The sequence below is a fragment of the Prionailurus bengalensis genome, chromosome A1 (genome assembly GCF_016509475.1).
Source record: "Prionailurus bengalensis isolate Pbe53 chromosome A1, Fcat_Pben_1.1_paternal_pri, whole genome shotgun sequence".
Lineage (NCBI taxonomy): Eukaryota > Metazoa > Chordata > Mammalia > Carnivora > Felidae > Prionailurus > Prionailurus bengalensis.
Genome location: NC_057343.1, coordinates 177580663 through 177603279, shown reverse-complemented (window position 1 = coordinate 177603279; position 22617 = coordinate 177580663). Strand labels below are relative to the sequence as shown.

The window sequence follows — 22617 nt, the reverse complement described above, 5'->3', positions numbered from 1 at the left end:
TTTTTTAAGGAGGCGAGTGGTGTCTCTAAGGTTGATGAAGACAGAGACCATGTCTGACTGCGTTACCCACTGTCTCTAGTGCCTGGCAGGTAGCAGGCACTCGAAAAGTATTTGTTGAATAAATTCACGTTGCTGACAGGTCCTGTTGTGGCACCCTTGTCCCAGATAGCAAGGTGGCATGACTGTCCATGGGGCCCCCTGCCCCCAAACTGTGCCTCTCTTCACAAAGACCTGAAACCTGTGAACGTGTGACCTTACGTGGCCAGAGGAACTTTACAAATGTGATTGTGTCGAGTCTCTTGGGCCGGGGAGATGGCCCTGAGTTATCTGGTGGGCGAGATGAAATGACCAGAGGTGCTGTAGGAGGGAGTTAGGAGGCCAGAGAGGAGTGAAGATGCTGTGTGGTTCTACTGGGTGTGAAGGTGGAGGAGAGGCTATGAACTTAGGCAGCCTCTAGAAGGATTCTCCCGTAGAGCCTCCAGAAGGAGTACGGCCCCACAGACCTGTTTTATACTGTGGACCTCCAGAAGTGCAAGGTGATAATAAACGTGACTCGTTTTAAGCCATCAGCTTTGTGATAATTTATGCTGCAGCCACAGGACACTAACAAACTAGTCACGTCTAGTTGCATCTTGGACCTGGTGTTCGCTCCAGGGCTTTGTGAGGGCTGAGCATCGAGGGTGAGCGCCCAGGGAATCCCCACTTCCCAGCTGAGTGGGAGATGGCTCCAGAGAGTAGGGACTAGGGTACCATATGCCTGGAGGTACCAGGCCCTGCGGCCTAATAAGACTCCCATTTTTCACTCAGGTGTTCAGACCACCCCATTCACGGTAGGTGGTGATATCCCACTCGAAGACGGGCTCTGCCGAGCTCACATAGAAAATGGCAGGGCTGGGATTGGAATTTGAATCTGTCTAACGCCAAAAGCCGTGCCCGTTATCACCACCCCAGCCCCCTCCCTCTGAGTGGTAAGGCCAGTGTTTGGAGGGGCCCTCAAGATGGGAGCCCTGCTCCCCTGTGCCTGAGCAGATAGGCTTCCCCTAGATGGGTGGTTGAGCAGTGGTCACCAAGGGAAATGGCTCCTGGCTGTCCCCGGCATCTGTGATGGGTGCCCCCTCTCAGTGAAGGCTTCTGTATTTGTCTCCCTTAGCGTGAATGAGCTCTATGTCGATGACCCGGACAAGGACAGCGGGGGCAAAATTGACGTCAGCCTGAACATCAGTTTACCCAATTTGCACTGCGAATGTGAGTATTCCCAACAGCCCTCTGCTCCAGCAAGGCCCCTCTGTTAGGCAGAGCTGAGTGTGCAGAGATGACAAGATAACCGGGACAAGTCAGCAAACAGGGCAGGCTGCAAATAGCAGGTCGCATAAGGTTCTCCTTGTTCCTTTTGGGGGTGGGGGGGGGTGCGGAATGTAATCAAATGTGCCTGCATTTGGAGGTTTTGTAGAATACAAAGTACTCGAAATGGCTAACGGAGGTTACCTCTGGAGGGTAGCCATGTTTTCAGCCGGATTTCACGGGGAGCTGTGGCATGTGACTGACAACCACAGTTTATCCTGCCCCATAGCAAGGGGGCCGGGCTGTTATTACCCATATCTTGGCAAGAGGCTGTAGGGTGCCGTGGGGGGTGGGGGCAGGGTCATATAACCTCTCAAGCATCTTAAAGCAAGGAGACCTCGGACCTCTTTTGCTCACTAAAACTCTGACCCAGGCTGAGGTATGACTTCTCTGAGCTTGTTTTCTCATCTATAAAAATGGGTTTATAATGCTATCTGTTGCCTGAGGTTTCCGGGAGGGTCTGATGAGCCGGTCCCTAGACTTCTTATTGAGTGGACTGGGTGTCCCTTCCTGGACTGGGATGTCTAGTGTCCCTTTGCCCCAGGTTGGCACATAACCCGATGCAGGCCCTTCTCCCACCCACGCCCTTCCTCCTGAAGGACAGAACACTGGGTGTGTCCGCAGGCAGAGATAGGGAGAGATTCAGTTCTGTTATTGCTTTTGGTGAGAATTACATCACAATTTTGAATCCACAGTGGGCCCCAAGCCAGGGAACCTGTTGAAATAGGTCGGTTTTATTTTTATTTTTTCTTTTTCCCTTAGAAAAATAATTCATCTGGCAGCTTCTCAGTCAGGAGTAGGTCGTGTCTCTGGAACAAGGAAATTCTTAGTCAGGCCAGAGGACTGGGACCAGTGGGGTAGGGGAGGGAAGGGATGTGGTTCCAGGCTGCGTCCCAGCTACGGGCAGCGGCCCAGGAGGGGCCAGGCAACCTTAAGCTTGGGGCTGCACTAGCCCACGGGGCGCTGCCTCTCTGTGGGGCCATAACCCGAACCCAGGCATCTTACACTCGAGCTCCGCACCCTGGCTGTTCTTTAAGAGAACAGATTTTTATTATTAAAAAAAAAAAAATGCACGTTCATCATTGTACCTTTGGAAAATCCAGAGCAGCAGGGAGAAGAAATCGCCCATAATTCCACCCCCAGTGACAGCGTCAGTTGACATTTGACGCCATCCCATCCCGTTGGCCTTCCTTTCTGCGCCTTTCTAAACACGGCTGAGATCACGCTGTGTGTGCAATCTCCTATCCTGCTTTAAAAAGTGATATTTTATTGCTAACTAATAACAGGAATATTTTTTTTTTGGCTTAAAAAAAATCACGTTCAAAATACAGAAACATACAAAGAGAAAAGTTGAAGTCCGTGTTCCCTAGTGTGCCATCCACCCCAGAGGAAGCCCCTGCTAGCAGCCGGGACCCCTTCTCCACCCCTGTGTTTGGGTGCCTGCCTTGTGTGTCTGTCCCCCCGTCTACAAACGCATATCACGTTTAGGTGGCAGGTGTTGTTTTTTCTTTTTACTTTTCATGTAATTGGGACCCAACTGCGTGGGACCTTTCTGGGGTTTCTTGTTTTTTATGCTAATATCTTAGAGCTATTCTTACATTACTCATAATATTAGTAAGATGATCACCACAGCTGCCATTGATTCTGCTCCTGCTCCAAACCAGGCTCCGTCCTGAATCCTTTGGCTGTGTTAGTGCATTAAGATGAGACGTACTCCAGTGGAATGGCCAAAGGGTGTGGCCTCTGGATCGAAACTCTGTGGGTTCTAATCCACGCTCCAGTGTTTCTTAGCTGTACGACCCCAGGCAAGTTACTTAACCTCTCTGTGCCTTAGTGTCCCCCAGGATAGAATGGGTCTGCTAATATTATCTTCCCCACAGGGATGCTCGGATGGTGCACTCCTATGTAGAAAGCACTTAGAAGGGTGTCTAGCACCTAGTACTATTTTAATTTTCGAAATCCTCACAAGCCTAGGATAGAGGAGGAAACCGAGGCACAGGAAGGCTAGGGGATTTGCTCGAGGTCCCACTGCTGGTAAGGGGCAAGGCCAGGAACCACAGACAGTGGCAGCCCCAGAGCCCAAGCTCTTAGTCACTGCCCTGCTCTGAGCTGCCTCTCCCCACACATGGATTTAGCTCAGTTCTCGTACCTGCTGCACCGCATTCCAGAGGAGACTGTTCCATTGACCAGTCCCTTGTTGACAAGCAGCTGGGTTGCCTCCACTCGTCACAATTTCAAATCAAGTTGCCCAGAGCAGCCTCGCACACACGTCTGGACATGTGTGCATCTAGACAACAGGCTCCCAGGGGTGGAGCCGCGAGTCCTGTTTGCATTTCTCTTAAACCAAACGTTACGGCATCAGCGTTTCCCACATACTACAGACCTGTGAGCGTCATTTTTAACGACTACATCATCTTTCCTTCTGTGGATGGGCCCTCCCTCACTTCCCCACCACCACTGAGGGATACATTTGTTCCCATTTTTCCCTTGTAGGGTTGGCTCACATAAAACTGCTTCCAGTTCTTTCTCTGTGTCATAACCTCCTTTCCAGTGCTTCTTTCAGGGAAATGTCTGTGTTTTCATAGTTTGCAAAGCCGTGCCACTTAAACCATCTCAAAGGATGCAATTGGCATGGGCCTGCCCATTTTACAGATTGGGAAGCTGAGTCACGGGTAAAGAGTCACATTGGAGTCAAAGACCGGGACTCCCAAGCCCCAAGTTTCCCATTCAGTGTACTGAGGAGCCCAGAAAAGTACCTAAGCTCCGGGAGGGCAGGGCCTGCAGGAATAGGCATTGGGTAAAAAAAGGTGTGAATGAATGAATGAATGAATGATGAGTGAACGAATGCCTGCCTAAAACCTTACCCAACAAACCCAGAGACTGAGAACCATTAGGGGCTGACGTTCATTAAGCACTTGCCGTTTACTATACGTCAGCCCCTGTTCTAAGCATTTTCTACACATGTTATTTGATCCTCATAATTCCCAAGGAAGGTCTAATTGTTATCACCCATTTTCACCCCATTAGCTGCCGCCCCCCTCCCCCCCCCTTCCCCTCTTCCTTTGCAGCCTCAGGCAGTGGCAGGGACCTTGTGGGCTTGCTCCCTTTCAGTCCAGCCTTGCTGGCTGCCTTCCTCTCTGTGGCTCTGGGCCCTAGGCTGTGGGTGCCTGGAAGGCCCAGGGCCCACCTGTCCATGGAGTAGATGAGAGGAGGGGGTCCAGGGATGAAGGGCTGGGCCCCATCCCCATTTCTCTGGGTGTTTGTGACTCTCTCCTCTCCTTGGCCCCTGCAGTGGTCGGACTTGACATACAGGATGAGATGGGCAGGCATGAGGTGGGGCACATTGACAACTCGATGAAGATCCCACTGAACAACGGGGCCGGCTGCCGCTTTGAGGGGCAGTTCAGCATCAACAAGGTACGGAGACCCTGCACGGGCCCCTTTTCCCCACTCCCCATCCCTTCGGTCCCCTTCCTCCCAGAATCCGGGTGTTCAGAGCTATGCGCTCATTCAGCCTCCCCCCCCAGCCAGGGACTGACAAGCATCAGGGTGGCCGGCAGCGTTTCCTGCTGAGATTCTGGGTGAGGGTTCCAGGCTCCCAGAGGCACGGAGCCCCCACTGGCTGGTTCAGGAAGGGGCTGCTCTTCCTCCCGCCGGGGAAGGGAGCGGCAGTTAAGAAGACCATGGGATTTGCAGTCCTGAGCCCTGAGTGTGCATCCCGGCTCTACCCCTTCTTGGCCAAGCAGCGCCCTCTGAGTCACTCCACCCATCATAGCCTGTTTTTACGTCTTTAGGGTGAGGATACGATGATGGTAATAATAGAACGATACCACCCAGCTCCCAAAGTTTGCATGAGGATTAAATGAGCTATCACACATTCATTCGAAAAACGTTTATTGGACACCTTCTGTGTCAGCTCTGGGGCCACTCTGAGTAGGTGGCACGGAACGGGGTAGGTGGGCAGAGTTCCCGCGCTGTCGGAGCTCCTATGCTAGTAGGGGGATATAGACAGCACGCTAACTGAAAAGCATTTTGGTGGGTCGCGATGTGACGAGGAATAAAGCAGGGGAGGAGCGAGATTGGGGTGCATTTGAAAGCAGCTGGTAGGCCCCCAAAGGACCGTTCAGGTGTTACTGTGGTTTTGTTGCTAGAACCAGGAACTTCAGATCCTGAGTCGAGGATGTGAGCACAGTGCATTTGGGAGTACGAGGGAACCCTGGCGGGAGCCAGCAACCTTGGCTCCACACACGCTGCACCCTTTTCAGCTCTTCTTATGTATTAATCACAGCGGAGCCTTGCAAAAATAGCTCTGTGAGGTGGCACCATTTTACAGATGAGGAAACGGACGCCCAGAGCGGTTGAGTGTCTTGCCCAAGATCACACAGCTGTCTCCCGTGTTCCATAACTCCCATTCCCGGTCCCAGCCAGACTGAGCCATTGGCCATTCCTGGCTTCTGCTTGCCCTCTTGTAGCCTTTGCTCAGAACACCCTTCCTCTGGTCCCCGACATCTGAATCAGACATCACAAGCTCACTGGCCACACCCAACCCAAAGACAAGTTACGTTTGTCCTGTATAGCATTCAAACACGTCAGAGCCAATAGCTAAAGACTGGGAGCCCAGAGTTCCAGATTTTCAAAGTCAGAGGCTCTAGCCACGCTGGGGACACATCCCATTGTCAACAGATATCTGGAGCTGCCCCTTTCAACAGGGCATGTGCCCTCCCTTCCCACAATTTCCGCTGAGTGGCTGCAAGGCTGGGCTGGGACACCGGTGTGACTGGACCTGTCTCTCCCCACGTAGTCTCGGGGCCTCTCCTCTCCACTGCTTGAGATTCCCTCTCTCTCCCTTTCTCTCTCTCCCTCCCTCTCCCTTTGCCCCTCCTCTGCTCACATGCACGTGTGTACGTGCTCTCAAAAAGTTAAAAAAAAATAAAGACCTATACTATACCAGTATGGTAGCCATTAGCCATGTGATGCTATTTAAATTTGAATTCATTAAAATTAAATAAAGTGAAATATTCAGTCCTTCAGTCTCACTAGTCACATTTCAAGTACTTAATAGCCACGTGAGACTAGTGACTACCATATTAGTGCTACATAACATTTTCATCACCAGAGAAAGTTCTGTTGGACTGCAAATCTTTAGAAAGCTCATGGTGATAGCTGTGCAGGGAGCACACTGGAGGGGCCAAGAGCAGAGGTCATGGTCACTGGGTGTGCAGTGGAGTTGGAGAGAAGTGGCCAGATTAGGGATGTGGAGTCAACGAGACTTGCCGATCGGTTGGATATGGGTAGTGAGGGCAAGAGTGGAATCAAAGAAACCTCTTAGGTTTTTGTCTGGACAAGCAGAGGGTCCCATTTTCTGGATATGGAAGTCTGGGCAAGCATGGATTCTGTGGGCATTAGGGCTGGGAAACTGTAGTTCAATTCTGGATGTGTTTCATTTGGGATTCCTCCCAGAGATACTACATCGGAGGTGTGTTTCTGGGGTTCGGGAGAGTGTTCTGAGCCGGAATGTAAACGTGGGGGGGTCATCAGTGAATAGATGATGTTGGGGTCCTAGGTCTCCATCAGCGCTACTCAGAGTAGGCCCCCAGACCAGTAGCATCAGTACCAACTCAGAACTTACTAGAAATGCAGATTTTTGGGCCCCGCTTCAGACCCCCCTAATCTGTGTTATAACGAGCCTTCCGGGGGATTCCAATGCCACGAATGTTTGCGGATTATTGGCCTAAGCTAAACTATCCAGAGAGAAGGTATAGAAATTTTTCCAAACCTGGAGTTCACTGACACCCCAGGGAGTGTAGACTGAATCCAAGGGGTCTATGAACTTGCATGGGGGAAAAAAATGACACGTTGATTTTTATGAAGCTCTGACTCAAATTCAGCATTTTCTCCTATGATGAACGTTGGCTACAAACCATAGTAGCCTTAGCAGCACCTGTGACCTGTCACCAATAAATTGCCGATATTTATATCACGTTAAAATAGTTGCAGATAATTTTGAGATACTATTTACATTCATCACTACTTTGAAATCAGAGTGATCAGTTGACCTGTGACCCGGTCTTATTATTTGCTGTGGTAATAAAGAAGCCTATTTAAGTATGTTTTTTCGTATTTTAATTACTGCTTACACATCATTTCTTTCCTCCATAATCCTATGTATTGGATACATTCAACACATCTTAAACATTTAAAACACGTGTCACCGGACTGGCAAAGGGCCTGTGGCACCAAAATGCAAGAACCCAAAGTCTTGATGCAAATGTGGTTTCAGGACTGATTTCTGATATGCTCCAGCGTTGAGGAGTGGGGAGATGAGGGGGGTGATGAAAGGTAGGAGAAGGAGCCGCCAGGCAGGTAGGAGGGAACCAGGCCTAGGCGGGCCCTAGAATCTAGAAGAGAACATGGATCAAAGGGGAGGGGCCGGTGCTGCGTGGGTGGGGTGACTGACCTGGGAGCTGCAGGGGACGCCAATGACGTGAGAGAGAGCAGCGGGCTGGAGAGGCGGCCTTGGAGAGGAGGGAGGGCGGGCGGGCGTGTGGGCACGCAGGGAGATAGGCGAGTTGGTGGTAGGCCTAGGCTCTTGCTCTGCCTGGAGAACTGCTGCTCTTCCACAGACCTCGTTGACGTGGGTCCCTCCGGGGAGTCCCTCCTTCCCTCTCCTCTGACCCCCATTTCACTTCTTGACTTCTTTGGACCATTGCGTCCCGCCCCTTGCTGATTCATTCATACATCATGCTATTGAGTGCTTTGTGCCTGGCTCCACACTTGGCACTGGGATGCAGTGCTAGAAGGAACGATCATGGTCCCTGACCTTGATGGCACTGTGGTCTATTATGGGGTGGTAGCCACCCCACAGGTAAACACTCAAACAGGCAAATTGCGGTTTTGGTAAAGCAGCCGTGAAGAGAATGAAGAGGGTGTTAGGGTGGAGAATAAGGGAGAGAAACCACTGAGATTGGGGTGTAAGGGGAGGCCTGTCTGAGGGGTGACAGTTGAGGATGAACACACACACACACAGTCCCGGTTGTGGGAGCCTCCCCTCAGGGGTATTATGATCACCTGGCTTAAACAAATATTTATGCCCCAGACGGTGAACGAGAAGGGGCCATTTTGGCACCCAGCCCGGGATGGACACAGGAGAAACACCACCCAGGAGATAGCTCAGCACCGCACCCTCCTCCCCCCTTTAGCAAACACGCCCAGGCTGTGGTCGGCTCCCCTCAGATGGGCTTTGGTGGGGCCCCCAGAGTGGGGAGTGGAACTTGCTCTTTGGGGTCAGACCTATCTGTGGTCGAGAATCCTGGCTACAGTGCTCACTGATTGAATGAATGACTCTGGGCAGTTTAGCCTCTCTAAGCCTCAGTTTCCGCATCTGTAACATGGGGATAGTAATATTGCCCTCACAGATTGTAAGACATGAGCAAATTAAAATACAAAGCATTTGGGGCGCCTGGGTGGCTCAGTCAGTTAAGCGTCCGACTTCAGCTCAGGTCGTGATCTCACGGTTCATGGGTTCGAGCCCTGTGTCAGGCTCTGTGCTGACAGCTCAGAGCCTAGAGCCTGCTTCAGATTCTGTGTCTCCCTCGCTTTCTGCCCCTTGCCCGCTTTCTCTCTCTCTCTCTCAAAAATGAATAAACATTTAAAAAAATTTTTTTTAACAAAATACAAAGCACTTAACTCTGTAGGGATGGGAACAAGCCTCGGTGCCCTTTCCCTGGCCTGCTTTATCTCCCATCAGTGGGAGCATCCGTGATCTCATCAGCTGGCACCCACTGTCACCTGGGTGCAGGTGTGCTCCTAAAATGTGCGTGGATGGCATTCAAGAAATTGCTCTTCTCTGGCTGGCGAGGGCCGGGGATTCTAGGAAGGTGTGAAGCTGGCCCTTGCCTTATGGCTACCACCGATTGGGTTCTTACCTGGCCCTTTCCTGTATTAACCTACTTACTCCTTGCAGCAGCTCTGAGGAAACGGAGGCCAAAGAGATTAAGTAGGTTTTGAACCCAGGCAGCCTGGCGCCGGGCCCCTGCTCTCCCCCTGCGCCCCCCTGTTGCTTCTTCTTGCCAGCATCTTGGTCACACGAGCTGTGACCACTGGTGTCCATTCACTCCAGGTCACGGCTCAGGCCACCCTCTGTCCTCGTACTCTTGAAGGGAGCTCCCACTCTGCCTGTGTTCAGGGTTCCTGCCTCCTAGGAGCTCTCAGTCAGGCAGTGCTCAGACAAGAAAGCCAGCGTGACGGTGTGCCCTGATGATGGGTGAGGTTAGTAGCTGGCCCCCACCCCTTTATCTCCCAGCATCAGGCTTACACTTGCCCCATGGCTTCCTTATCTGTCCATCAGGAAGTTGGCCAGCAGTCAGATGTCCGAGTTCGAGTGTTCCAGGCTGCCCCGTCAGCCCCCAGCAGCCCAGACTCCTCGCTTAATCAGCCAGCCCCCAGGAGGAGGGCAGGATGGGCCCGGGTTTGGGGCCTGGCTCCATCTATATGCTTCTAAAATCTATCAGAGACACTGACGTAGGTTCCTAAGTCACAGGCTCTAAAAGCGTCGTCGTTTCTTTCTTCAGCCCAGCGTGTGCTGGCATGAGTCAGCCACCTGTGATGGATTCCTTGTGGAGGGGGAGTGGGTCACTGAGTCACAGCCTCGGGGGGAGGCAGCGGGTGGCAGATGGCGCGGGAGCCAGCCTCCTTGACTCACTTCACTCTGGGAGCGTGAGGCCCAGCCTCCAAACCCCATTCTGAACTCTGCCCACCGGAGGCCCCGTGTCACTCACTTCAGGGAAGAACGCCAAAGGACACATGCTGGACGCTATTGGTTTCTTCCAGAGGTGATAGACAACGGGACCTTTAGTCCTCACTTGATCATGTGCCTTTTTTTCCTTCTAATTTTTGTTTTAATGTTTTGTTTATTTTTGAGAGAGAGAAACACAGAGTGGGGGAGAGGCAGAGAGAGAGAGAGAGAGAGAGAGAGCCATAGAATCTGAAGAAGGCTCCGGGCTCTGAGCTTTCAGCACAGAGCCCGACACGAGGCTCGAACTCATGAACTGTGAGATCATGTCCTGAGCCCAAGTCGGATGCTTAACTGACTGAGCCACCCAGGCCCCCCAATCATGTGCCTTTTTGTATAATATAAATGTATAATTTATTATTTATATAAGTAAAAATAAAGTTTAAACATATTTTTTTAAGATACAGTGGGCTTTTCCCCATGCCCTGCCTGCGTACATGTGGTTCTGTCTTCCAGGAGGGTTCTTCTGTCCTGGCTCTGATGACGAACACGTTCATGCTAGGAACCCAGCCCAATAACAGCTGCCATTGGCCTTGCACTCCCCACTTTGTTTAATCCTCTCAGTAACCTTTTGCAGCTAGCGTCTCCATCTTGCTGATGGGGAAACTGAGGCACACAGGTTACTGACCTTGCCCAAGGCGCCCCAGCTGAGAAGTGGGGCTGGACTGGAGTGTGGAGCTCAGCTGCTGTTCTACCACGGGTAATTGGGCCCCTGAGGCCCACGTCTCAGGCTCCGTTCTAGCCTCACCTGTGAGCCGAGGCCAGGCCGTTCCCTGTCAGCCTGGTACCTTCCAGGTGAGTCCAAAGCCCAGGCCCTAGTGAGGACAGGAATACTTCTGTGAGCAGCCCACAGCTCTGTGTTCGGAACAGGCATGCTTACCAAACAAGCAGACTTTGAGGGACTGCTGCTTAGCCGGAAGCTCTAAGCCATATTCCTTCCTCTGATGCAGTTCGTTGAACTGGAATAAAATACACTGCGTTTTGCAGCATGGCATTTGGGGCCTTTACTGAACGGCCCCATCTCCCTCTTATGCCTCTTTATTTTCTGCCACTACCACCCCTGTAAGGAACCGTTCTAGTTCCTTACACGTGCCCACCAACCGGGCAGTTTCTGACCTCCGTACTCGTCATGCTGACCCATCAGCTCTGATGCCTTTCCCCCTCTTCCCGAGTACTGCAGACTCATTTTTACAGCCTTAGCACAAGAGGGCCCTTTCTGCTGAGAAGCCCTCTCGGAACACTCCCAACTGAGTTGGGGGCCCTCCCCACGGCCCCCATGGTCTACATCTCTCTGGTCCGGTGTGGGTCACGCAGTCTCATTTTCTGTTCCAAACCTGTGTCACCACAGGCCAGAGGCTCATCCAGGGTCAGGTTCTTGTCTGGGCTGTCTTCCCAAAACCAGCACGTCCCAAAGGATGGCTGCGTGTGGCCATCAACCCAGGGCTGCTGAGGTAAATGGAGGGAGGGAGTATCATGTCCAGCTTCAGTGTGCAGAGTCTGGAGGCCAGCATCCCTGAGTTCAAACCACAGCTCTTGGCATGTTTCTGAGCAAGTGTCTTCACTGTTCCGAGCCTTAGTTTTCTTTTCTGTAAAATAGAAATTACCAGATGTCACAATCAAAAATGCTATTTCCAGAATTTATTTACTTTTTATTTAGAACAGTTTTTCAATGTTTATTTATTTTGAGAGAGAGAACGCGCTCGAGAGAGCACAAGCGGGCGAGCACAAGTGGGGGAGGGGCAGAGAGAAGGAGAGACAGGATCCAAAGCAGGCTCTGCACCATCAGCACAGAGCCCGGTGCGGGGCTGCATCTCATGAACCGTGAGATCGTGACCTGAGCCGAGATCAAGAGTCAGACACTTAACTGACTGTGTCACCCAGGTGCCCCACAAATGCTATTTTAAGAACTAATGTCTTTCTTTGGTTTGTTCATTCATCCAGTACCTAATGTAGTGGGCATCTACCAGGGTCTGGGGAGTGCAGAGCAAATCAGACACAACTCCCTACCAGCATGGAGCTTACGTTCCCCGGTGAGGAAGCAGAATAGAACGAGATAAAGATACGGTGGCAGGTGCTGCTGAGTGCTTTAGCAGGCCAAAGGGTTTGGGGAATCGGGATCAGGGGGCTCCCCGAGCAGAGGCCTGAGGGAAAACAGGGAGAGGAGAGCCATGTCAAAGAGGGTTCCAGGAAGGGGTCACAAGTACGAAGGACCGAGGTAGGACCTCCACGGTAGGCCGTTCCCGGCCAGAGGGAGTACACAAAGGAGGTTGTGAGCAGAGGAGTGACACGATCACAGGTAGGGTTCAAAAGGACCCCTCTGGCTGTTGTTGGGGGAGGGCCTGTGGGTGCCAAGGGTGCAAGCTGGGAGCCCAGTGAGGAAGCTGCCCCAGGGGAGCACTGGAGGCTTGAGAAGGTCAGGTGCTACATGTCGTGAGGTTGGAGCTGACAGACTTTCCTGGTGAGCAGGAGGCCAGGTGTGAGGGAAAGGTAGGGGGCCAGGATGATCCCAAGGGCTTGGCCTGAGTAGCTTGGTGGAGGAGGGGCCTTTTAGTGCAACAGAGATGCCCCAGCAGAACCCAGGGAGGTCCTTGTCACAGGATATCAGTGCCTCTCCTGGGCTGTGCTCTGCCAGGGCCTCAAGGCCCAGGGAGGAGAGGAGGCCACCACAGCCGTGCCTTCAAGGATCCCCCAGCCTAAGGTGATGGGGCAAATTGGGGTGAACGGTGGTGTTGATTTGGATTTTGAGCAGGTTCGGTTGGTCCGTGGGCCTCAACCTGCTATGGGGCCGACAGCCAGGAAGTTGGTGGGCAGCTGCCATTTCGAGCTCTGGCCTGTGCCAGGGGCCCAGCTGGATGCCTCACATGTATTTCCTCCTCCCATAATCCCAGCAGCCCCCTCGGGTAGCTTCTGCTACTGCGCCCATTCTACGGATGAGGAACCTGAGGCTCAGGGAAGGGCGGTGGCTCCTTCAGAGTCCCATGGCTGGGACCAGGCTGGGATCCAAATCCAGATCTGTCTGACACCAGAGTGAAGACCTGCAGCCCACCCTCTGCGGCAGCCAACAACACTCCTGAAACCTGTATCTCTCCCCCCAGGTCCCAGGCAACTTCCACGTGTCTACACACAGTGCCACAGCCCAGCCACAGAACCCGGACATGACCCATGTCATCCACAAGCTCTCCTTTGGGGACACACTGCAGGTGAGCAGGGCACACTCAAGGTGACATGACTGGGTTGGGCGTACAGCGAGGCAGCCGTGTCACCCGGAGGCTTCTGTCCTCTCTGGGCACAGAGAGATGACGTGTAGAGGGGTCACCTCCTCTGAGTCTCTGCTCCGTCAAACAGCTCCTCTGTATCATTCCTTCTGGGCGTGCGACTGGAGTTTTATTGACAGTGCACTGGGCTTGGAACCTTGGGTTGAGACCTGGAGGCTGGGGAAAGGGACTTGCTTTTCATGAGCAAGTACTAAGTGCTGGTGCTTTCTCCGTGCTGGCACAGCCTTATGAGGCACAAGGAGGCACCGCGTGTTACAGTTATGGAGCTGGGCCCAGAGAAGCCTCTTGTCCAGGGTCTGCCAGCAGATCTGTTTGATGCCAGAGTCCGGCCTGCTCCCCTCTGTGGCCCTTTCTGCCTTCCAGCCCAGTACCCACGCCCACTAAATAGGGGTAACACAGTGGATGAAGCCTTCTGACAGTCCTTGTTATGATGGAGAGGGCCGCCTTCAGCGGGCCTGGCCCAGCAGCTCCCTACCCATGGCAGCAGTGTGAGGGGACGGAACACAGGCGCGCCCCCCCCCCCACCCCCACTCTCTACCAGCCACAGGCAGGGGAGCTTGGATGTTCTTTCTTTTTTCTACCGCTCACCGTGGTCCTAAAGGTGGATTCTGGAATTGAGGCTCAGAGCGGGAAAGTCATTGCTCCAGCCACAGTGCTGGGATCGGGACCCCAGGTCCTGCCCCCAAGCCTTGCTTGATGAGAATCCCGGATCCTGGTTGAGGGTGCTGGGGGGTGGGGTCCCTCAGGAATGGTGGTGTGCACATGGGGCTCACACAGGCCCGCAAGCCCAGCACACACAACATTATGCCACTTATATGCACACACGCATCACACACACTGAAAGGTATGCCCAGACATACTTGTGCTCCTACGTACACCCTAAGATCCATCCCTAAGCACACATACCAGATGGACACACACTCAGATCCTTGCACAAACACACACCACCCGGAAGTGCACAGACTCACCCACGTTGGAAGGTCTCACATACACGCTCATGCCTGCACTGCCCCACTCACATGAACCTGCCAAGCACTGTTCTTTATAAGCATGACCTTCTTCATGCTTAGCAGCCCAAGAGGTGGGTACTTTATTTTCTCCATTTTACAGGTGAGGAAATTGAGGCACAGGGAGGGTGCAGTCTGTCACAGAGCCTGAGTTTGAATCAACAGTCTGGTTTCAGGCCACACTGCTGGTTCTGCGTCCCCATGCACCCTCTTGAGTGCACACTGCCCCTTAAGCACGTGTGCACGCTCACACCTCCTCTCTCCACTGCACGTGGCCCCTTGTGCCCGGCCTGAGTGGCCCAATCATCACCTTTCCAGTCCCTTTGGAAATCACAGAGATTTTTCCTCTTGGAGATAGGGCTTAGGAACAGAGAAATCCTGGCCTGCCTGAGTGCCATGAGCCAGACTCCCTAACTACACACTCGGCCTGCCCCAGGACTATGGGACTCACTTCACACAGGGTTCACCACGCATATCATCCCATCTCTCCATTCCGGGGGTTGTCATGCGGAGGTTCCCAGCCTGTCTTTCTGGATTCAAATCGTGGCTCTACCACTTACTAGTTGTGTGACCTTGGATAAAGTATTTATTCCTGGTGGGCCTCAGTTATCCCATCTGTAAAATGGGGTCAGTAATAGTACCCGCCTGATAGGATTGTAGTGGAGATAAAACAAATTCATGCACACAAAGCCCGTAGAACAGTGCCGGGCACAGAGTAAGTGGTCAGTGAAGTGAGCTATTACCACTGTTGTTGCTATTTGTACCCTCACTCTGCACCAGGCCCTGCAAGATAAAGCATGCTGCCAGCCCTGGGGCACTGGGGTGGCTCAGTCGGTTAAGCGTCCGACTTCGGCTCAAGTCATGATCTCGCGGTTTGTGTGCTCAGGCCCCGCGTCAGGCTCTGTGCTGACGGCTCAGAGCCTGGAGCCTGCTTCAGATTCTGTGTCTCCCTCTCTCTCTGCCCCTCCCCTGCTCACACTCTGTCTCTCAGAAATAAACAAACATTAAAAAATTAAACAACAAAAAAAAAAGGCATGCTGCCAGCCCTTGAGGGGCTCACACGGCCACGAAGGAGACAGGATGTGGGGTGGTCACCACCCCCAGTGGGACAGTAGCTAACAAACCACAAGCATGTAGTAGGCAGTGGGCCCTTCACATACTAGGTGTTGGGCAGTCTCTTAGCTGCCTTTGCACCCACCAGCTCACCAAATCTGCACCACAGCCCTGGGAGGGTGGTCTCTGTGAACTCTAGTGGGCACAGGAGGAAACTGACACGTGGAGTTGTGAGTCCAGGGTCACTCAGCTCTGCACAGGCAGAGTTCAAACCCAGTCTTTGTACCACACCACACTCCTCCCCTGTGGGAGGTTTTGACCCCGGCAGCCTGCACTTCCTTACCTAGAGAGCAACATTACAGATGACATCTTGTTGAGTCCTCACAAAAACTCCCCTCAAGGATACTGGATGGCATTTATTTTTCCTGATGAGAAAACTGGGTCAGAGGGATTCAGTAGCTTGCCCAAGGTCACACAGCTTCTAAGAAACCAGATATGTCTGGCCCCAGGTCTTCTGTCACTGTGCCCCCTATAGTCATGGATCCATCAGACCCTCTTGAAATTTCTGCTCTGTGCCAGGCCCTGGGGCTACATGATGGGTAAACAATACAGGGTTCTTGCTCTCCAAAGAAGAAAAGATCAAACAAATAAACGTGATGATATAGGACAAGGAGGGCTAAGGACAAGAGAGGCAGAGGATTCTGGGCAGTGATATGGGAGCAGGGACAGGGTACCTCCCAGCCTGGGAGGTCAGGGAGGTGACCTCTCAGGTGACATGTAAGTCAAGCCCTGAGAGTGAGGATTTGGCCAGGCTCACAGGGAAGTCTCATGGGCAAAGGGGCATCTCCCACATCTCCCACTCTATGACACGCCCAGTCGGTCATTTTCGTATAAAAGAGCCACAAGGTTATTTTAGAAAAAATGAATCAGCAGGTGTCCACATCATCAGAATGGTGTTCTGTAATGAAGCCTGGGAAGTGAGCGCTCCTCGGAGTTGGCAGAGAGGGTGCGGAAGTGTCCTGGGATGGGAGCAGAGAGCTGAGTTTTACTAGATTCGGGCAGGTTGGTGTGTTAGAGCACCCGCCTGCGGTGTGGAGGATGGCCGTGAGGCCAGAGTGGAGGTGACAGAAGGGCTGCAGCCAGGGCCAGGGGAGCCAGGGCACGGACTGAGGCTGGGTAGCAGGGAGAAAGGAAGGGGACAGATGGGTAGGAGAGGGGGCAGTCTTGTGTTGTTGTGTGCTGTGGACAGAACAGGGCAGTAACAGCCTTCTTCTTGGCCATGGTTATGGTGGAAATAGGATTTTCTTTAAGTGGAAAAAACCCAGAACAACTGAGGCTCCATCTACCCATCTATTATCCATCATCCATGCAACAGATATTTCTTGAGCACCTATTAGGCGCATGATGTGCCTTGTGCACGTTGCTGAGGACAAGCACGGTCCCTGCTCTTGTGGAACCTACAGTCTAGAGGGGAAAACAGAAGTTAATCAAGTGATCATACAAATGAATGTGAGATAAAACCATGACACGTGACTGTGGGAGGGAACATTCTCGCTCTCGTGTCCATAACCACCATCTTCTTGGGTTAGAAACCAAGTCGTCAGATTGTCATTCCCTAAGGCAGCACTGGACAGATTTTCCTTTTCTTTGGACTTGTTAAGGGTATGCAGCTCTGTTAAGTGCTTGATAGACGTCAGCCACCTGAGACCAGGATCAAAGATCAGGCCACCCAGCTACTTCCCACTGTTCCTGAAGTGGCCCTCTCTGCAGGAGCCTGTTCTCACCTCCTCTCTGACCTCCCTACTTCCTGCTTCTTACCTCCTTCCTCTGGGGCCACATAGGCCTCTGTTTATTCCTCAGTCTCCAGGCTCATGCCTTCACACATGCTGCTTGCCTGATTAACTTCCCACTTTCCTGGGTGTCAGTGTCACTGCCTCCAAGAAGCCCTCCAGCGTGTCTACGTTGGCAACTCCTGTTAACCATGCCCATGGTGGCATGCCCCATGTACCCCATGCCTTGCCCTGCTTTAGACTTTCCTATGGCTGACGTGGTTTCCCCTCATCATCAGGGAATAGGTAGGGTGTGGCCTTCAGCCCCACAACTGCTACATGTTCTCTGTAGCAGATACAGTGAGGCCAGCAGCCCTGGGTCCTCAGAGAACTGTGAGCTGTAGAGGATCTCAGGAGGCGTGTGCTGGGACCTAGACTCACCTGTACTTGTATTTCCTGAGTGCCTTGATGGAAAGAGCTCAGGCTTGAGGTCAGATACCTGAATTTGGAGTTTGGCTCAGCCAGTTATCAGCCGTGTGGTGCTGGACAAGTTTCAGTGCTTCTCCAAGCCTTGGTCTGCTCTTCTATAAAATGGGGTCAACAGTACATCATTAGGGGCATTAAATGAGATGGCTAGAAGTACACAGGACAGAATGGCACATTAGAGGTACCCAAGATGGGAAGCAAGCTAGTGCCTGCCAGGTGCCAGACCCGTCCCGTGTCTCTCTCTTGCTCCCCACAGCTTCTCTACGAGACAGACTGTGCTGGGTAAGGTCCCTAAACCAGGTGGCACCTGGCCGTCCCCTCACGGCCAGGGCTATACCTGGAGGTGGTGGCATTCTGAGGTCAGCCCCCTCACTGTGCTTCTCCACAGGTCCAGAATGTCCATGGAGCTTTCAACGCTCTCGGGGGAGCAGACAGACTCACCTCCAACCGTATGTATCCCATATCCCGACTGGGGGCGGGGAAAGGGGGAGAAGAAGGGAACATTTATTTATCAAGCACTCACCGTGAGCAGAGCTGTTAATGCTTCGTTCGTTCCCACAGCTGGCCTGTGAGGAAGGTGGAACCAGCCCCGTCTTACAGAGAAGGGGACCTGTGCCCCCTGGGGAAAGTATGTGACAGCCCTAGGCAACATCATAAGTGCTCAGTGAATACCAGCTATTATCATCATTATTGTTCTCATGCCACATGATTGTTCTTAGGCAATATAATCACCTAAGATCCCACAGGGAGTCATGGCAGAGCCAGGATTTATTTTGGTTCCAGTGGCACTGTGAGAACAGGGCTGTGGATGGCCCAGTCAGGTCTGACCACCTGGGCCGCCCCCCAACCCCATACTCTCCTCCTGGTTGAGCCCCTCCCACCCACCAGTGCCCCCTCCCTGAGCTGTCTACCCCCTCAGCATTCTGGCATCTTGGCCCTAAGTAAAGAGGGCTCCATGTCTTTACACGCTGACACACGTATGTACACAGCTGTCTGTGGCCTCATCTAATGAATGTTTACACACCTACACATGCACACATTCACACACCTAGGGCCACGGATGCATGCACAGAATGGGTCCAGGTGGCACGTCTGCTTAAATGCATTCATCCGCTGGATCCTGCAAGACAGGTTACCTTGACTTATTTCCTCACCTGAGCTCACTTTTTTTTTACCCATAAGGCTTTTCTCATTGTTTCTTAAAATACACTGTTCTCTCTGATAGTCAGAAATTCACGCAAAAGAAAACAGCTGTCCATGACCTACCCTTCCCCCCCCCCCCCCCCCCCCGCCACAACAAATCACACTTTTCATTTCTCCGTGTCCCCGTGAACCCTTGTCCATCAGCGGAGGTCATTTTTTCAAAGCAAGTAGACAGCAGTTTACCTTCTGATTTTTGTACTTGACGTTGTTACGTTAACCACAATTTTTGTACAGTTTTTCCAGTGGTGACAGAGGCATGGTCGCCCATCTAGCAGCTCTGCTGTGCTCTTTTAAGGCATTGTCTTCTCGTGGAAAATGTCTGTCTGGTTTTTTCTAGTTTTTTACCATTCCGGTAATGTCTGTGGTATTTGCGGTCTTTGCTTTATTTACATTATCCCGCTGCTTTCCCCCCGGGTGCGCGCCCGTTCCGTGCTGCCTCCTGCAGCATATGAGTGTGAGCAGTGCCTTCTTTTCATGCAAATGTCTGATTGTAAGTGAGGGTGATGATCCTTCGGGTGATGGCGTAGTCGTTGCAGTTCTGGGTAAGGGCAGCGCGCCGTCCCAAGGCGGCCATCCACGTGCACTTGCAGTTAGCATGGACCCCTTGGCGGCCTGATATTGAAATAGAACCGAGCGAGGAAAGGAACCAGAGCATATGCGCAGAAAACCTTGCCTGCCCCAGGGCTAGTGACGAAAGCCATCCCGGGCTGGCTTCCGTGGGAAGGAAAATGCATTAGATCAGACAACAGGCAGCCAGGGGTAGGGCTGGCTTTTCCTTCCCTCGGCCCTCCAGCTTGGTGTCCCTGCCAGGGCTTTGCCTTTGCTGCCTGCCCTCTCTGCTCCCAGACCTTCCCACTGAGGGCTGTCATATAGGTCTCTGCTCAAAAGCCACCGCCTCCAAGAGGCCCTCCCTGAGCATCTTGTCTAAAGTAACCCCCACTTGGAGTGACCTGTTTTCCTCCTGAGGAGTGATTGTCGATGTTTTAGCCATGACGATGACATCGTGGTTGTTGTGTTTTGTTTTTTAAGAGTCTTTATCTTTTATGGAGACATAACTAAAATATCTGTGGATGAGTTGATGTGATGTCTGGGATTTGCTTCAAAATAAAATGGGGTGGGGGGGGGAACAGTAGGGTAGGGATGAAGCAAAATCGGCCGTGTGTTGTTAATTGCCGAACCTGGGGAATAAGGTATGTGGGGCTCATAATATGATTCCCCATTTTTTCTGTGTTTGAATTTTTCCATAATAAGCTGTTGGGAGGGAGCGAAAGGGTACGTGGGCCTGACAGGATCAGGTGGGAGCCAGCAGCCCCTTGGAGGGGGTCCACTGACAAGGAATCCATGTGGGTGGAATTAGGTGCGGTGTCTCTAGTGGGCATTTGGCAAAGGCTATCAAAGGCCCTAAATATGGTCATTGCCTTTGAGTCATCATTTCTACTCATAGGAGAGTAAGCTAAGGAAATAATTAAGAGAGTGTGCACAGATTTAGGAAAATAATGTTCATTAGGTCATTGTTTACAAGAGTGCAAATGAGGAACAGCGTCAGTGTCTAGCCATGGGGTCGGGGTGGGGGGGGTCGGTTGAGTACATTTACGGGGCTGCGCTGGGAGTTGCGTGCAGCCACTGACCATGATGTGTCAGACCTCTGCTGGCATTCAGGCAGCAAACGTTTATTGAGGACGTACTATGTGCCAGGCCCTGTGCTAGAGGATTTTGCAGCAAATAAAAGAAACACTTACAGAGCTTACCTTCTGTGTCTTGGGCCTAAAATGGTATCTGTGGTGTTTAGTACTTAGAAAAAAGGTACGGTATGATCGAATTTTAGGAAGACATGAATATATGTATAAGTCTAGCAGTTTATACGCAAGAACGTGAACCCATGGTTTTCTGTGGATGGCGGATTTGTGGGCGGTTTTAGGTTTTCTTTTTAGGATCCTCTATATTTTGTACAAATTGTAACAGAACTTCCACGAGTGTGATTTTTCATAAGGCATTCACTCTTTCCTTCCCTCAAGTTTTTAACCTGGGGTGATGGGCATCTGGAGCGCTGTATCTCAAATGCAGATTCTGAGCCCCACTCCAGAACCACTGAGCAGGGATCTCCAGGTGAGGCCCAGGGGTCTGCCTTTTAAATCCTGGGTAACTCTACTGCTCCTGATACCCGAGGACCACAGCAGGTTTGAGAAAGTGGGGTATTGGGATCTTCATGGGCTCAGACCTGAAGCTGCAGGGCTTTTCTGAGGTTTTCAGAGGGTTCAGGTCTCAAGACAATTCAGGAAGCACTACCCTTTTCTCACCAAGATGCAGTATTAGCAGGAAGAGGCCATGGCTGTCATCTACACCCCCTACCCTCTTAGAGCAAGGGAGTCCAAGGACTCAGAACTGATTCAGCCAGTAGACCAGGATTCGAAAACTCAAGGCTAAATTCCCGTGCGCTTTTATATCCATGATCCCTGACCTGAGACTGTAGAAGGCAACCACAGAAGGGTCTTTGGGCTTCTCGGAACCTCCCAGAAGGTGCAAGGGAATTCACACCTTTCCTGGGTGACATTTGGCAGCTTTGGGCCAGCATTCTATCTGCCTCGTGTTTGATTCCGGTTACCTCATGCTTATCAGAAGCTGATTCATCTGTTCTCCATTCATTCCTCTGGCCGGCCAGCCATCCCTCCATCCGTTCATTCATTTAGTAAGCACTTGACACTGTGCGCTCTGAGCCAGGCCCTGTGCAGGGTTCCGGGACAAGAGATGAGTAAGGCACAGTCCCTGCTCTCTGCAGCCTCCCCGCATCCAGCAGTGGTGGGTCAGGGTGGAATATGACAGGGCCAGGCGGAGGGAGAACTGATCTTCCGTTCACTGAAAATGGGGAAAGAAATGGATTCTTCATAAATACTGTTTTTCTGGCTTGTGGGCTCTTTCTTTTTGAAACTTTTATTGCTTCAAAAGCAACAATATTCAAACAGGACCAGGGGGTGCACAATGAAATGTGATCTTTATCAAATCCTGCCTTCTTCCCCAGGGACTAAAATTGCTAATAGTTTCTTGGGTGTCTTTCTAGAAAATTCTATACCTTCCTGCATAGAGAGTGAGTTTTCACTGCCCCCCAGTACATGGAAACAGGTTATCCACTCCATTCTGCAACTTAGTTCTTTTCGTGTAACAATACCTCTTGGGGCGTGACTTCTCGAAGTACCCACCTTTCAACGGTTGCCCTGTTGACGGACATTTGGGTTGTTTCCAGAATTTTAATATCATACACAATGCAGGAGTAAAGATCCTGATAGATGGAGTCTCTCAATTCCTGGTGTCCAGAGCGGGGGAAACGAAGAAGGGCTGTTTGGCAATGAAAATTTGGAAACAGCCTCCCAGCAATGCCAAGCAGGTTTAGAATTGAAGTGGCATAGAAAGAGCTGCCGGCTGGTCAGTGCCTGTCCCTCTGCCTCATCCTGCTGTGTCCTTCCTGCAGCTCTCGCCTCCCACGACTACATCTTGAAGATCGTGCCCACGGTTTACGAGGACAAGAGTGGCAAGCAACGGTACTCTTACCAGTACACGGTGGCCAACAAGGTACTCAGTTGGTGGGCCCAGCTGCGTGCAACTGCACCCTCTGCTGGCCACAAGCAGAGGCGACAAGTGTCTGAGCGAATTCCCGCTGGGTCCTATCTGGGGGCCTTTCCTGTGGCTGCTCTGGCCAG

General features: G+C 52.0%; 1 protein-coding gene across 2 annotated transcripts in view; it reads left to right on the top strand.

Annotated features, from left to right (window-relative positions):
• ERGIC1 (endoplasmic reticulum-golgi intermediate compartment 1) overlaps nt 1-22617 on the top strand; it is a 103272-nt gene that overhangs the window by 64774 nt on the left and 15881 nt on the right. The window contains exons 4-8 of one of the 2 annotated variants that reach the window (XM_043595907.1): nt 1151-1245; nt 4634-4758; nt 13228-13332; nt 18111-18171; nt 22389-22489. In XM_043595907.1, coding sequence (XP_043451842.1) covers nt 1151-1245; nt 4634-4758; nt 13228-13332; nt 18111-18171; nt 22389-22489 — 487 coding nt within the window. The remainder of the gene's footprint in view (nt 1-1150; nt 1246-4633; nt 4759-13227; nt 13333-18110; nt 18172-22388; nt 22490-22617) is intronic. The other variant, XM_043595917.1, reaches the window with a different exon arrangement.